General features: G+C 36.2%; 1 protein-coding gene across 1 annotated transcript; it reads left to right on the top strand.

Annotated features, from left to right (window-relative positions):
• The first annotated feature begins 230 nt into the window (after window positions 1-230).
• Window positions 231-5728, top strand: LOC130824950 (uncharacterized). The gene is made up of 6 exons (XM_057689972.1): window positions 231-448; window positions 1093-1138; window positions 1465-2705; window positions 2848-4403; window positions 4548-4723; window positions 4832-5728. Exons 1-6 carry the CDS (start codon window positions 231-233, stop codon window positions 5726-5728), a joined length of 4134 nt encoding a protein of 1377 aa, XP_057545955.1.
• Window positions 5729-11726: the final 5998 nt, after the last annotated feature.

Genomic DNA, 11726 nt, shown 5'->3' with positions numbered 1-11726 from the left:
GATGATTCAAAGTAATACCTTCCAAAAGCTTCAATAATAATACACCAATGGTTGAAGAATCCAAATTGCAAAATGTTACAAAGAGACTTGAAATTTAGATTGCAATTGTTAATGAAAGTGCTTAATTGAATTGAAAGAGAAATTATGCTAAACACTAATTCTTAATTGAAAAGAAATCTAAGCTATGAAGAATACATAAGAGTTACTCAAAATCAAGGGTGAATTCAGAGATGCCTAGCTCCATCTTTGCAACAAGTACACCTTCTGCATACGACAAACACAAGGTTGATACTAGGAACAGTATAGAGGAACAGCGTACTGATCCAGGACCAACTAGAATTAACAAAGCTGATATACAAAGAGCTGAGGAACAGTTACTCAATACTATGAATATACATGGTCCAGCCTCGAGGAAAGCAAACATAATCCTGTACCTAAAAGAAGAAGGGTAGGGAACAGCTGGATGTTCCCAAACTCTTAGCACACTCCGTTTTTAGACGTCTAATATGACCGTTAGAAGTTAGGCGCCCTTTTTCTTGATTGTTATCCACTAGAGGATGGAAGCCAATTCTATAAATAAGGCTCTCCTTCACATTGTAAAACATATTATTCAGTTTTAATTCATTTACGTTCTTAGTAATCATTTAGATAACAAGGTGTTTGTCTCTGTTTTTCCATATTCTGATTGAGAGGATTGAGTATATCAAGCCTTCACAGATTCATACTTCTCCAAGATCACGTTGATCATTGAGAGAATTGTGAGGATTAAGGCCTTGCATTCCTTAGGGGAATCAGCGTCTTCTTCCAGGATAAGTAATCATTAAAGATTGCTTAGAATTCATCTAAAATCGGTCAATTTGATCGAGAAATTCTTCGTTCTTGATTTTCTGTTTTTTTTAGCGATCGAACAAGTTAGTCATAATCAATCTTCCTCTGCAAACTTGTTCCAACTTGGTATCAGAGCCGTGTTCTGAATAGGGACACGAAGTTAGGTTACATAGGAAGCCAGGTAATTGGTAATTTCGCGTTTTCTGAAAAAGGAAATCGGAAAATCAGGTATTGTTCGCATTTTGTTTCAATCGGTAATCACAGGTATAGATTCAATTCTTCCTTGATATTAAATTCTGTGTTAAAGATGGTAGAATTCGATTTAATCACCACACGCATTTGATTGAAGGAAAGATTTCTGAAATCTGATTTTATTATCATTGCATGCATGTAAAATTGTTATCCGATAATCGAATTTTTTTGAGTTTTCGCTTAAATTGATTCCTATAATTCCATTTTGATTGTTTGATTGTGGATACCGATAAGAATTTAACAAGCTTTTTTTCGCAAATTTCTGAACATTTTCTTTTGAAAATTTTGGTATATACAATCTGATTCTTGAATATCATTCTGTAAAATTAGGGTCGTGTATCTGCGCATTCATTGTTGTTAGTGAAAATTTGTTGATTGGGAAAGTTTCTTGCAAAGATTGTGGCTAGTGATTATCTGAATTGTGCTTTTGTTTTGGTCTCTGGAGATATTGTTGTGGAAATCTTCTTGCAGGTTCTGAGTATTAGTGGCCTTACCATTGTCTTGTTTGTGAAGAACTTGGAAAACATGGATGTGGACGAGAAAATAGAAACCCTTACCAATTTACTCCAACAATTAGCTGTTACAGTAGCCAATAACATGGGGAACCAAGGGGATAGACCTCAACAGCACCCACAAAACCATAGGAACAATAAGGATAAAATTTTGAAGATTGACTTACCTAGTTTTGATGGACAATCTCCAGACCCAGAGGTGTACCTGGATTGGGAAGCTAATATGGAAAGATATTTTGACTTTAAGGAAACCACACCTGCACAACAATTTAAACTAGCTAAGATTAAACTGACCAAGCTTGCTGCTACATGGTTAGAAGGAGTGCAGAAGCAAAGAAGGAGGGAGGATAGAGAAAGAATCAATACATGGGAAAAACTGAGGAAACACTTAAGGAGGATGTATGTCCCACGCAAATATAGACAGCAGCTTTGCATACAATGGGGAACATTAAGACAAGAAAATAGGACTGTGTCTGAGTATATCCAAGAATGGGAACGGTTATCTGTTGTTTGTGACACCAATGAGACTGAGGAGATGAAGATTGGGAATTTCATAGGTGGTCTAAGGGAAGATTTGAGGAGAGAACTAGAGTTGACCCCAAACCTTACCTTCAGCTTAGCTTGTAGCAATGCCCTTACCCTAGAGAAACACTCCAAGAAGAAACCAAACATAGGTAGCACCTACAACAGACCAATGAGGAATTACAACCCAAGAAATGTTGCAACACCAACACCCACTGTGACTCAGACCAATGCACCAGATAGAATTCCACCAATGACTAACACGACTAAGGACAAAAATCCCAGGGACCTGAAAGGGGTTGTTTGCTTTAAGTGTCATGGGCATGGTCACCTTAAAAACGAGTGTCCCAATGCTAGAGCCTTCACTGTGCAGGAGTGGGCAGAGATTAGAGAAGTGGGTAGACCCAGGGCCATGATGGTTAGCAGGAATGGGAAAGAGGAATTAGTTTGGCCTTCAACATCTGCGGAAGATCATGATGGTACATACTTTGTTAATGATGAAGGAGTCTTGGAGACTTTTGAGGGAACTGAGGACAGTGAGGAAGAAGGAGACAGAGAGGAAGTCTACCCTGAACCAGATATGCAAAATTTGTTAATTAGAAGGAATTTCAATGCTACACCAAGGATCAAACCCAATGATCAAAGAGAGAACATCTTCCAAACAAAATGTAAAATTAAGAACAAAGTTTGTGACTTAATCATAGATGGGGGGGAGTGAAACCAATTGTGTCAGCAAGGATTTAGTTCAGACCTTGGACTTAGAAACTAAGCCACACCCACACCCTTATAAGCTGAAATGGCTGGATAGCAAGGCCAGTGGGTTTGTGAAGAAGAGATGCTTGATACAGCTTGCTATAGGGTCATTCAAAGATAGAGTGCTTTGTGATGTGTTGGATATGACTGCCTGTCATGTGCTCTTAGGTAGACCCTGGCAGCATGACAAAAGGACCTTACACAATGGTTACACTAATGTTTACACCCTGAGGCATGAGGGGAAACTTAAGGATCTTATGCCCCTGCCACCATACAGAACCTTACCCCCAAAGCAATCAGTAGGTAGTAACCCCAACTTACCTTCACAGAAACCAGTATGCACCTTAATTATACAGAGACCTGTAGGTAGTGTGTCCTTGATAAACAGAAAGGTGAGTATTAAGGAGATCAGAAGAGAAGGACTAGCCTTTCTCTTATTCAGTAAAGAGGTTAAACCGGAAGGTAGTCAGTCAGACCCGAGAATCATTAGCTTGTTGGAGCAATTTGCTGATGTCTTTCCTGCAGAACTACCAATAGGACTACCTCCAATAAGGGGTATTGAACATCAAATTGATCTAATACCAGGAGCAGCATCACCCAATAAGCCTGCCTATAGAACTAGTCCTAAGGAAACCAAGGAACTACAAAGACAAATTCAGGAACTGATGGATAGAGGATATGTTAGAGAAAGCATGAGTCCATGTGCTGTACCCACCTTACTTGTTCCTAAAAAGGATGGAACATGGCGAATGTGTGTTGATAGCAGAAGCATGAATAACATCACCATCAAATATAGATTCCCTATACCTCGAATAGATGACATGTTGGATGAATTGTCAGGATCTCAATGGTTTAGTAAGATAGACATGAGAAGTGGGTATCATCAAATTAGGATGAGAGAAGGTGATGAATGGAAGACAGCATTCAAAACCAAATATGGCCTGTATGAGTGGATGGTTATGCAATTTGGGCTAACTGGAGCCCCTAGTACCTTCATGAGATTAATGAATAAGGTCTTAAGACCATTTTTAGGAAGGTTTATAGTGGTATACCTAGATGACATATTGGTGTATAGTAGGAATGTAGAGGATCACCTTAACCATTTAGCGCAACTGTTTAGAACCCTTAGGGAACAGAGACTGTTTGGGAAACAAGAGAAGTGTTCCTTCCTGCTAACTGAGGTTTACTTTTTGGGATTTATAGTGGGCAGACAGGGAGTACAAGTAGACCCCACAAAGGTAGAAACCATCAAGACTTGGCCAGTACCCACTAGAATCACTCAGGTAAGGTCTTTTCATGGCCTAGCCTCTTTCTACAAGAGGTTCATAAAAAATTTTAGCACCATTATGACACCAATCACAGACTGCACTAAGGGAAACACTTTTAAATGGACCATAGAAGCACAGCTAGATTTTGAAGAAATCAAAAGGGCCATGTGTAACCCCCTTATTTTGAGATTACCTAATTTTAGTAAACCATTCGAGGTAGAATGTGATGCCAGCAATACAGGCATAGGAGCTGTCTTAGTTCAAGAAGGTAAGCATGTGGCTTATTTCAATGAAAAGCTAAACAAGAGCAGAAGTAACTACTCAGCCTATGATAAAGAGTTTTATGCCATGGTGAGAGCATTAGAGTATTAGTCCCATTATCTTAAGGGGCAGCCCTTTATTTTGCATTCAGACCATGAGTCCCTTAAACACATTAGTGGGCAAAGCAGACTTAGTGCCAAACATGCTAGATGGGTTGAGTTTATGCAAAGCTTTAACTTTTTGGCTAAGTATAAGACTGGAAAAACTAACATTGTGACAGATGCTTTAAGTAGGAGAGCACATCGATTAGCTATTTTGGATGCCAATGTTTTAGGTTTTGAAATGATTAAGGAACAGTACCAAACTGACCCAGACTTCAGTACCATTTACTAACAGTGCAGCAAACAACCACAGGGCCTGTTTAACATTCAATAGGGGTTTCTTTTCAAGGGGAACAAGCTATGTATCCCTCGAACTTCCTTGAGAGCAGCTTTAGTAAGGGAAGTGCATGAAGGAAGCTTAGCAGGACATGTGGGCATACAGAAAACTTTGGATATGTTAGCTAAGCACTTTTATTGGCCAAAAATATTGGACATAGTGGGAAAGATCATTATGAGGTATGAACCTTGCATCAAGGCAAAAATAACATTCCACAAAGGAGAGTACAAACCCCTACCTATTGCACAAAGACCATGGGAACATGTTAGTATGGACTTTATAGTTGCCCTACCTAGGACACGGAGGGGCAGGGATGCAGTCATGGTTGTGGTAGATAGGTTCTCCAAAATGGCCCATTTCATTGCATGTAATAAGGTGGATGATGCTAACCAAATAGCCAAACTGTACTTTACAGAAATTGTACGGTTGCATGGGGTCCCTAGGACCATAGTTTCAGACAGGGACAGCAAATTTTTAAGCTCTTTTTGGGGCACCTTGTGGAGATTGCTTGACACAAAGCTGTTGTATAGTACCTCTCATCACCCACAAACTAATGGGCAAACAGAGGTGACCAACAAAACTTTAGGGTCAATCCTTAGAACCTTGGTAAAGAAGAATTTAAGAGATTGGGACCTTAAGCTATGTCATGCAGAATTCGCCTATAACAGGAGTCCAAGCTGGGCTACTAAAATCTCACCTTTTGAGTATGTTTATGGAATGAATCCTATATTACCTATTTCACTAATTGATCTTCCTTTACATTGCAGACCACATGGGGATGCTAAGCAGCATGCTGAAAACATGATGCGCATTCATAGGCAGACACAAAGAAACATTGAGCAAGCTACTGCCAAATATCAGCAGAAAGTGAATACGCAGACTTCAACTACATGAAAGTTCCAGGTTGGGGACTGGGTATGGATTTATTTGAGGAAGGAACGGTTTCCAAGGCAAAGAAAGAACAAATTGATGCCAAGAGCTGATGGACCATTCCAAATTACTGAAAGATATGGAGATAATGCTTTCAAAGTAGACCTTCCTGATCGATATGGAGTCTCCCCCATATTCAACATTGGGGATCTGCGCCCATACTATGCTGAATCTGAATTGGGGACAATTCGAGCTGAAGAAGTAGGGAATGCAACAAGTACACCTTCTGCATACGACCAAAACAAGGTTGATACTGAGAACAGTATAGAGGAACAGCGTACTAATCCAGGACCAACTAGAATTAACAAAGCTGATATACAAAGAGTTGAGGAACGGTTACTCAATACTATGAATATACATGGTCCATCCTCGAGGAAAGCTCACATAATTCTGTACCTAAAAGAAGAAGGGTAGGGAACAGCTGGATGTTCCCAAACTCTTAGCACACTCCGTTTTTAGACGTCTAATATGACCGTTAGAAGTTAGGCGCCCTTTTTCTTGATTGTAAGCCGTTAGAGGATGGAAGCCAATTCTATAAATAAGGCTCTCCTTCACATTGTAAAATATATTATTCAGTTTTAATTCATCTACGTTCTTAGTAATCATTCAGATAACAAGGTGTTTGTCTCTGTTTTGCCATATTCTGATTTAGAGGATTGAGTATATCAAGCCTTCACAGATTCATACTTCTCCAAGATCACGTTGATCATTGAGAGAATTGTGAGGATTAAGGCCTTGCATTCCTTAGGGGAATCAGTGTCTTCTTCCAGGATAAGTAATCATTAAAGATTGCTTAGAATTCATCTAAAATCGGTCAATTTGATCGAGAAATTCTTCGTTCTTGATTGTCTGTTTTTTTTTAGCGATCGAACAAGTTAGTCATAATCAATCTTCCGCTGGAAACTTGTTCCAATCTTCCTCTTCTCTATTTATGGCCTTCAAAACAAGTGGGGGTGGTGGTCTCATGATTGCTCCACCACCCCTAGGTAGTAGGAGGGAGATGCTACCCCTAATTGATAGAGTAGGGCGGCTAAGCAGTCCTGGCAGCAACAATTAGAAGCAATGAATATCATTGGACCTCGATTGATATTTAAAAACATCACAAAAGCTGCTTCAGCCCTCCTTGCTCGACCCGAGCGGAGTCCGCTCGACCAGTCGAGCCACCATTAGGTACAATATCAGAAACTTCAAAATTTGGACAAAATGTGAAAATAAGCTTTGCTCGACCTGAACCATCTCGCTCGACCTGTTCGAGCGGATATCCTGTACCCTGAAATGCATTCTGCTAATGATCAGAAGCTACTGGAAGTTTGAATACAACTTGCTCGACCAGAGCCACCTCGCTCGGTCGATCAAGCGACCTTCAGGAATTTAGGTTCATGCTTCTGGACTGCACGAGCTACCTTGCCTCGAGATAATTTTAGTCGAATGGGTCTACTTTGGCTTCTTTTGGCTTGTTATTGTGGCTTGGCTCATGATGTTTCACTTCTTTGAGCCCTCGGCATTTAGGTGAGCAATGTATGCCACAAAAAGAGCTAGTTTGTGCTCGGTTTTTATGGTTAAATCTTGAAATGAAATAAAACACCAAAGTAACAAAACAAACATAAAATCCAATAAAACAATGCAATAACATATAAAGTCCTCACGCTAAACGAGCCACTTATAGGGGTAAAAATAATGATAAAATGTAGCTTACATGTACAGGATTTATAGTGAGAAGTGCCCTGTGGGACTTGTTGGAACAATTATGGGAACAGCCACCAGGTCTTCAGCATGCATAGTTCTATATTAGTTCTGTATCTAGAAGAGGAAGAATAAGAAACAGCTTGGTGTTCCCAAATAATAAGGAATAGCTTGGTGTTCCCAAATCCTGACAGAAGAACTAGCGTGTTCTATTTTAAAGCTTCTGTTTTCTATTATAGCCGTTAGGATTTTACGCGCCTTTTCTTGATTGTATAGCCATTAGAAATAGAAGCCAATTATATAAATAAGGCTCTCCTCCACTTTGTAAAGGGAGTTTTTCAGTTTTTAATCAATCATGAACTTTCATCAAAGTTAATTGAGCATTTAGAAAACAAGTATTGTTTCTGTTTTGTTATTTCTGTCTTGCAAAGGTTGAGTGTATTCAATCCGGGAGAGAATTGTGAGGATTAAGGCCTTGCATTCCTTAGAGGAATCAGTGTCTTCTTCCAGGATAAGTAGTCATTCAAGATTACTTAGAAATCAAACCCAAACAGACAATCTGATCAAGAAAACGTCTATTCTTGATTGTCTGATTTGTTGTGCGAGTGAACAAGTTAATCATAATCAATCTTCCGCTACAAACTTGTTCCACTTGCGAACCCCAATTGTTTTCCATCATAAAAAGATTACGCCTATGTTAAGATACCTTATGGAAGTTAAGAATCCCAAGGATATATTATGATTATACTTACTTTAAAGTAGACAAGCTTTTTAAGGTCAAGCGTTAAGTAGCATGTTGGTGTCCTTATATGAGTTGACACTACGCGTGTTTATTAAAGTTTATGTTTTTGAAAAGAGGAGTGTTAAGACTTTTATTCCACCCAGGAATGCATTGCTCCGGTTGGGAAGGAAGAAATGAGATTAATAAGTATAAATCGATGATAAATGGTCAATAATTGTGCTTGTGTCTTATGAAATTATATTTATATCGTGGTATAACATAATGATATCTAGTATGTTGGCCTTATTATATTTGATGTTAATTACTTACGTGTACGTGTTTGTGTTTATGTTTGATTGTTCTACAACTTTCTATGATTGTTCTGCTATGATAGATTATGCAATTGGTCTGATGTTGAGCAGCAGGAGGATCATAGAATGGCGTACAAGGTATCTGGAGCATCTTTTTCATTGCTTTGGGGGAATGTGGAGTACGAAGCATAACTCGTGTTATGCAAACGTCTTTTCATCTTGTAGTTCTTATGTCTTTTGCGAACTTTGTCTGTATATGTTTTTGATATAAGGCCTTGTGTCCTCATTTGTATTATTTAAATTTTCCGCTGCGTAGGTTTTGGGTTTGTATTATTTAAGTATTTTTAAAACTCAATCGTCGACACTAGAACCACGATCCATGCTTCTGATGAAGATTTAATGAGACGAAGATGAATCATTTCGTCGTGGTACGAGATTTTAATGTGATGATGCCTTGGACGAGTTTAGATATTTTATCGTGCTTTATATTGCATCATGCTCTTGATTTTAGTGGAAAGTTGCTGAAATTTCTACTCACATTATAAGGTTTTTAATTATTTTATTTACTTAATTCTAATGTAACACCCAAAATTCCTCCCATCCTTCGCGGTTTTGGTTCAGTATAAGGGATCGGAAATTCAAGGGTGTTATAGGTGGTTACCAGAGCCAGTGGTTCCTATTTTGACGCCTTGTGTTTTTAAATTCATTTCAAAATAATTTTGGAAGTTAAAGTTATTCATGAGATTTGGGGTAGACTTGGGATAGGAGCATCATCTGTGCTATAAGTTTTGTTATCATTGCACGTGTATAGATACCTAGATGATTTGATTGGTATGTTATAAGATTAGTGATCATGTTTGTTATTATTATAATCGATACTTATGACTTCGATTTAAATGGTTATATGATTTAACAAATTGGTAGATTTGAATTATGTATTATTGAACATTAATGACAAGTATCGAGTATTAGTGTAATTCATCATTTGTATGATAGGTATTAATTATTGAGATATGATGCATGAATAATAAAATTTCAGAGAAATTGGTTGCATCTAGAATTTCCACTTTATTATAAGGATATTATAAGCTTTGGTCTTATGTTTCTCGATATTTGTTCATGTGGGTTTCCATAAAATTTTATGAGTTTTGATATTTATAATATATATATAATTTTCATTTCTTGGTTATTTGTTTGTACATTCTCATTAGGCCAAGGCATTGGTTAATCATAGTATATAAAGTGGTGATCAAAATTCATTTAAATATAATTTATGAGCATGCAAGTACGAGTACAAGTAGTTTAAAAAACAATAAATAAAGAGCTAAAGTGTAATAAGAATTCGATATGATTGTAAATGAAAGTCAATTATATGATAAAAAGGGGTCTTTTATGCGATACCTTGTAAATAAATTTTTAATCATCAGTTCATAATAATAATACGGTTATAGCTAAAGAAGCTTGTCGAAATTTAAGTATTGAGAAGAAGGTTGAGAGTACGGTAAAAGTTCATAGTTTGAGACTTTAACCCCTGATTTCGGGTCATGATTTACAAGAGTATGTATATTTTAGCCTAATAAGTTGAAGTCAAGAGATTATTTTCAATGTCTATAATTATTTTACGGCCCGTTTGGTTAATGGTACTAAATAGTGATAATGGGAATGATTTATAGCGTAAAATTTCATCAAAATTTCAATACCATTCCCATAGTTATGAAACTTTGATAACAAAAAAGTTTTTTTGTTTATAAATTTCCATTACCACCTAATACCACCACTCCTAATGGTAATGCATTGGAATGAATTTTATGAATAAAATGAGATGATTGGATTTGGACAACCATGGCTATCAAGGTAGGCAAGAGATTTTTCGAGTAAAATTACACTAGTTTTCCATTCTCATTACAACCGTTTATTACCACCTACCAAACGCGCCGTTAAGGTAATGTTATATTGGTTGGACTAAGTTATCGCATCAGGAGTATTGTTCAAATTGGTACCGATTCAATATCTTCCTTTGAAGTTATAATTATTCTGAGATGGCATTGGAGTTTAAGTGTTGTCAAATTAAAGCAAGTCTTGTATTAATTGTGATTGTGATTTTCAGCTTGCTAATAATTGGCCATAGCAACATTGATGTTAAGTTTTAGTGTGACATGATTGTACTTATTGATAAATGTTTTCAAATTTCTACAACGAATGAATTTAATGATTTCGGGATGCATGTTCAAGTTAATTGGATCATGTAATATATTCGTTAGTTCTAAGTCAATGTCTTATGCCTGCAGTGAGACTTTAATGTAATATATATATATATATATATATATATATATATATATATATATATATATATATATATATATATATATATATATATATATATATATATATATATATATAATATATATATATATATATATATATATATATATATATATATATATATATATATATATATATATATATATATATTAAAATACTATTTGATCATGACTGCTATTACTATCCTATTGGAATCCTTACTACGTACATATATAATTTATTACTTTACTCATATGTAGCTTGATACAAGTTTTATACTTCCAACAAATTTAGTCGAAGAATAGTTGAGGAGACCTTTGACGTTTACCTTCTTGATTCTAAATTATCCTTAAAAAGTCGTAATTAGAGTTTGATATTCTAATGCATAAAGGAGTTTATCGTTGAGCATTTATGATGCGTGTTAGTGTGAGTCAACACTGGTTTTTCTTTCTAGGGGTACTTATATAATTAAGCACCATTAGTTGGTATTTAAACTAGAAACTTGCGAAGAATAAAAACTTGAAAGTGTATTTCAATTATGGACTTTATTTTATTGATTCTTTATTTTAGAACGATAGCAAAATTTCATATTAAGTAACCTCAATTTTGTACTTAACTTTCATTTATTAGCAAATGCTAATTTATATTATGAAATATTGTACGTTAAATCCTTTTCATGGGACAAAGAGGTTAGGTCATGGTGGCTTACACTTCCTAAACAATATTATCGAATGAAAATATGGAATTATAGATAAAAATCTCTTTTTATTTACAATAAGTTGATCCACGCGTTTGATGATGTAATCTTTTGTGAGGTTGTAAAATAAGTTTTGTCATAAATATCAATTTAGTTTGATACATTTTCTTGAGTTTAAACATATGTAAGATTATAGATATAGCTAGTTAAAATGATAATAATTGCTTATTTATTAGTTGTAGGAAGAAT

The sequence above is a fragment of the Amaranthus tricolor genome, chromosome 10 (assembly GCF_026212465.1).
Source record: "Amaranthus tricolor cultivar Red isolate AtriRed21 chromosome 10, ASM2621246v1, whole genome shotgun sequence".
NCBI classification, from domain to species: domain Eukaryota; kingdom Viridiplantae; phylum Streptophyta; class Magnoliopsida; order Caryophyllales; family Amaranthaceae; genus Amaranthus; species Amaranthus tricolor.
This window is presented reverse-complemented; position numbering and strand designations above follow the sequence as displayed.

Bases quoted from the DNA above. Each gene is read 5' to 3' on its own strand.
- LOC130824950 (XM_057689972.1), top strand. From the start codon at position 231: ATGCCTAGCTCCATCTTTGCAACAAGTACACCTTCTGCATACGACAAA. The intron at 1,139-1,464 runs GTAGAATTCGAT...TGATTGGGAAAG, and splicing joins TAAATTCTGTGTTAAAGATG to TTTCTTGCAAAGATTGTGGC. The intron at 2,706-2,847 runs GTTAATTAGAAG...CAATTGTGTCAG, and splicing joins GAACCAGATATGCAAAATTT to CAAGGATTTAGTTCAGACCT.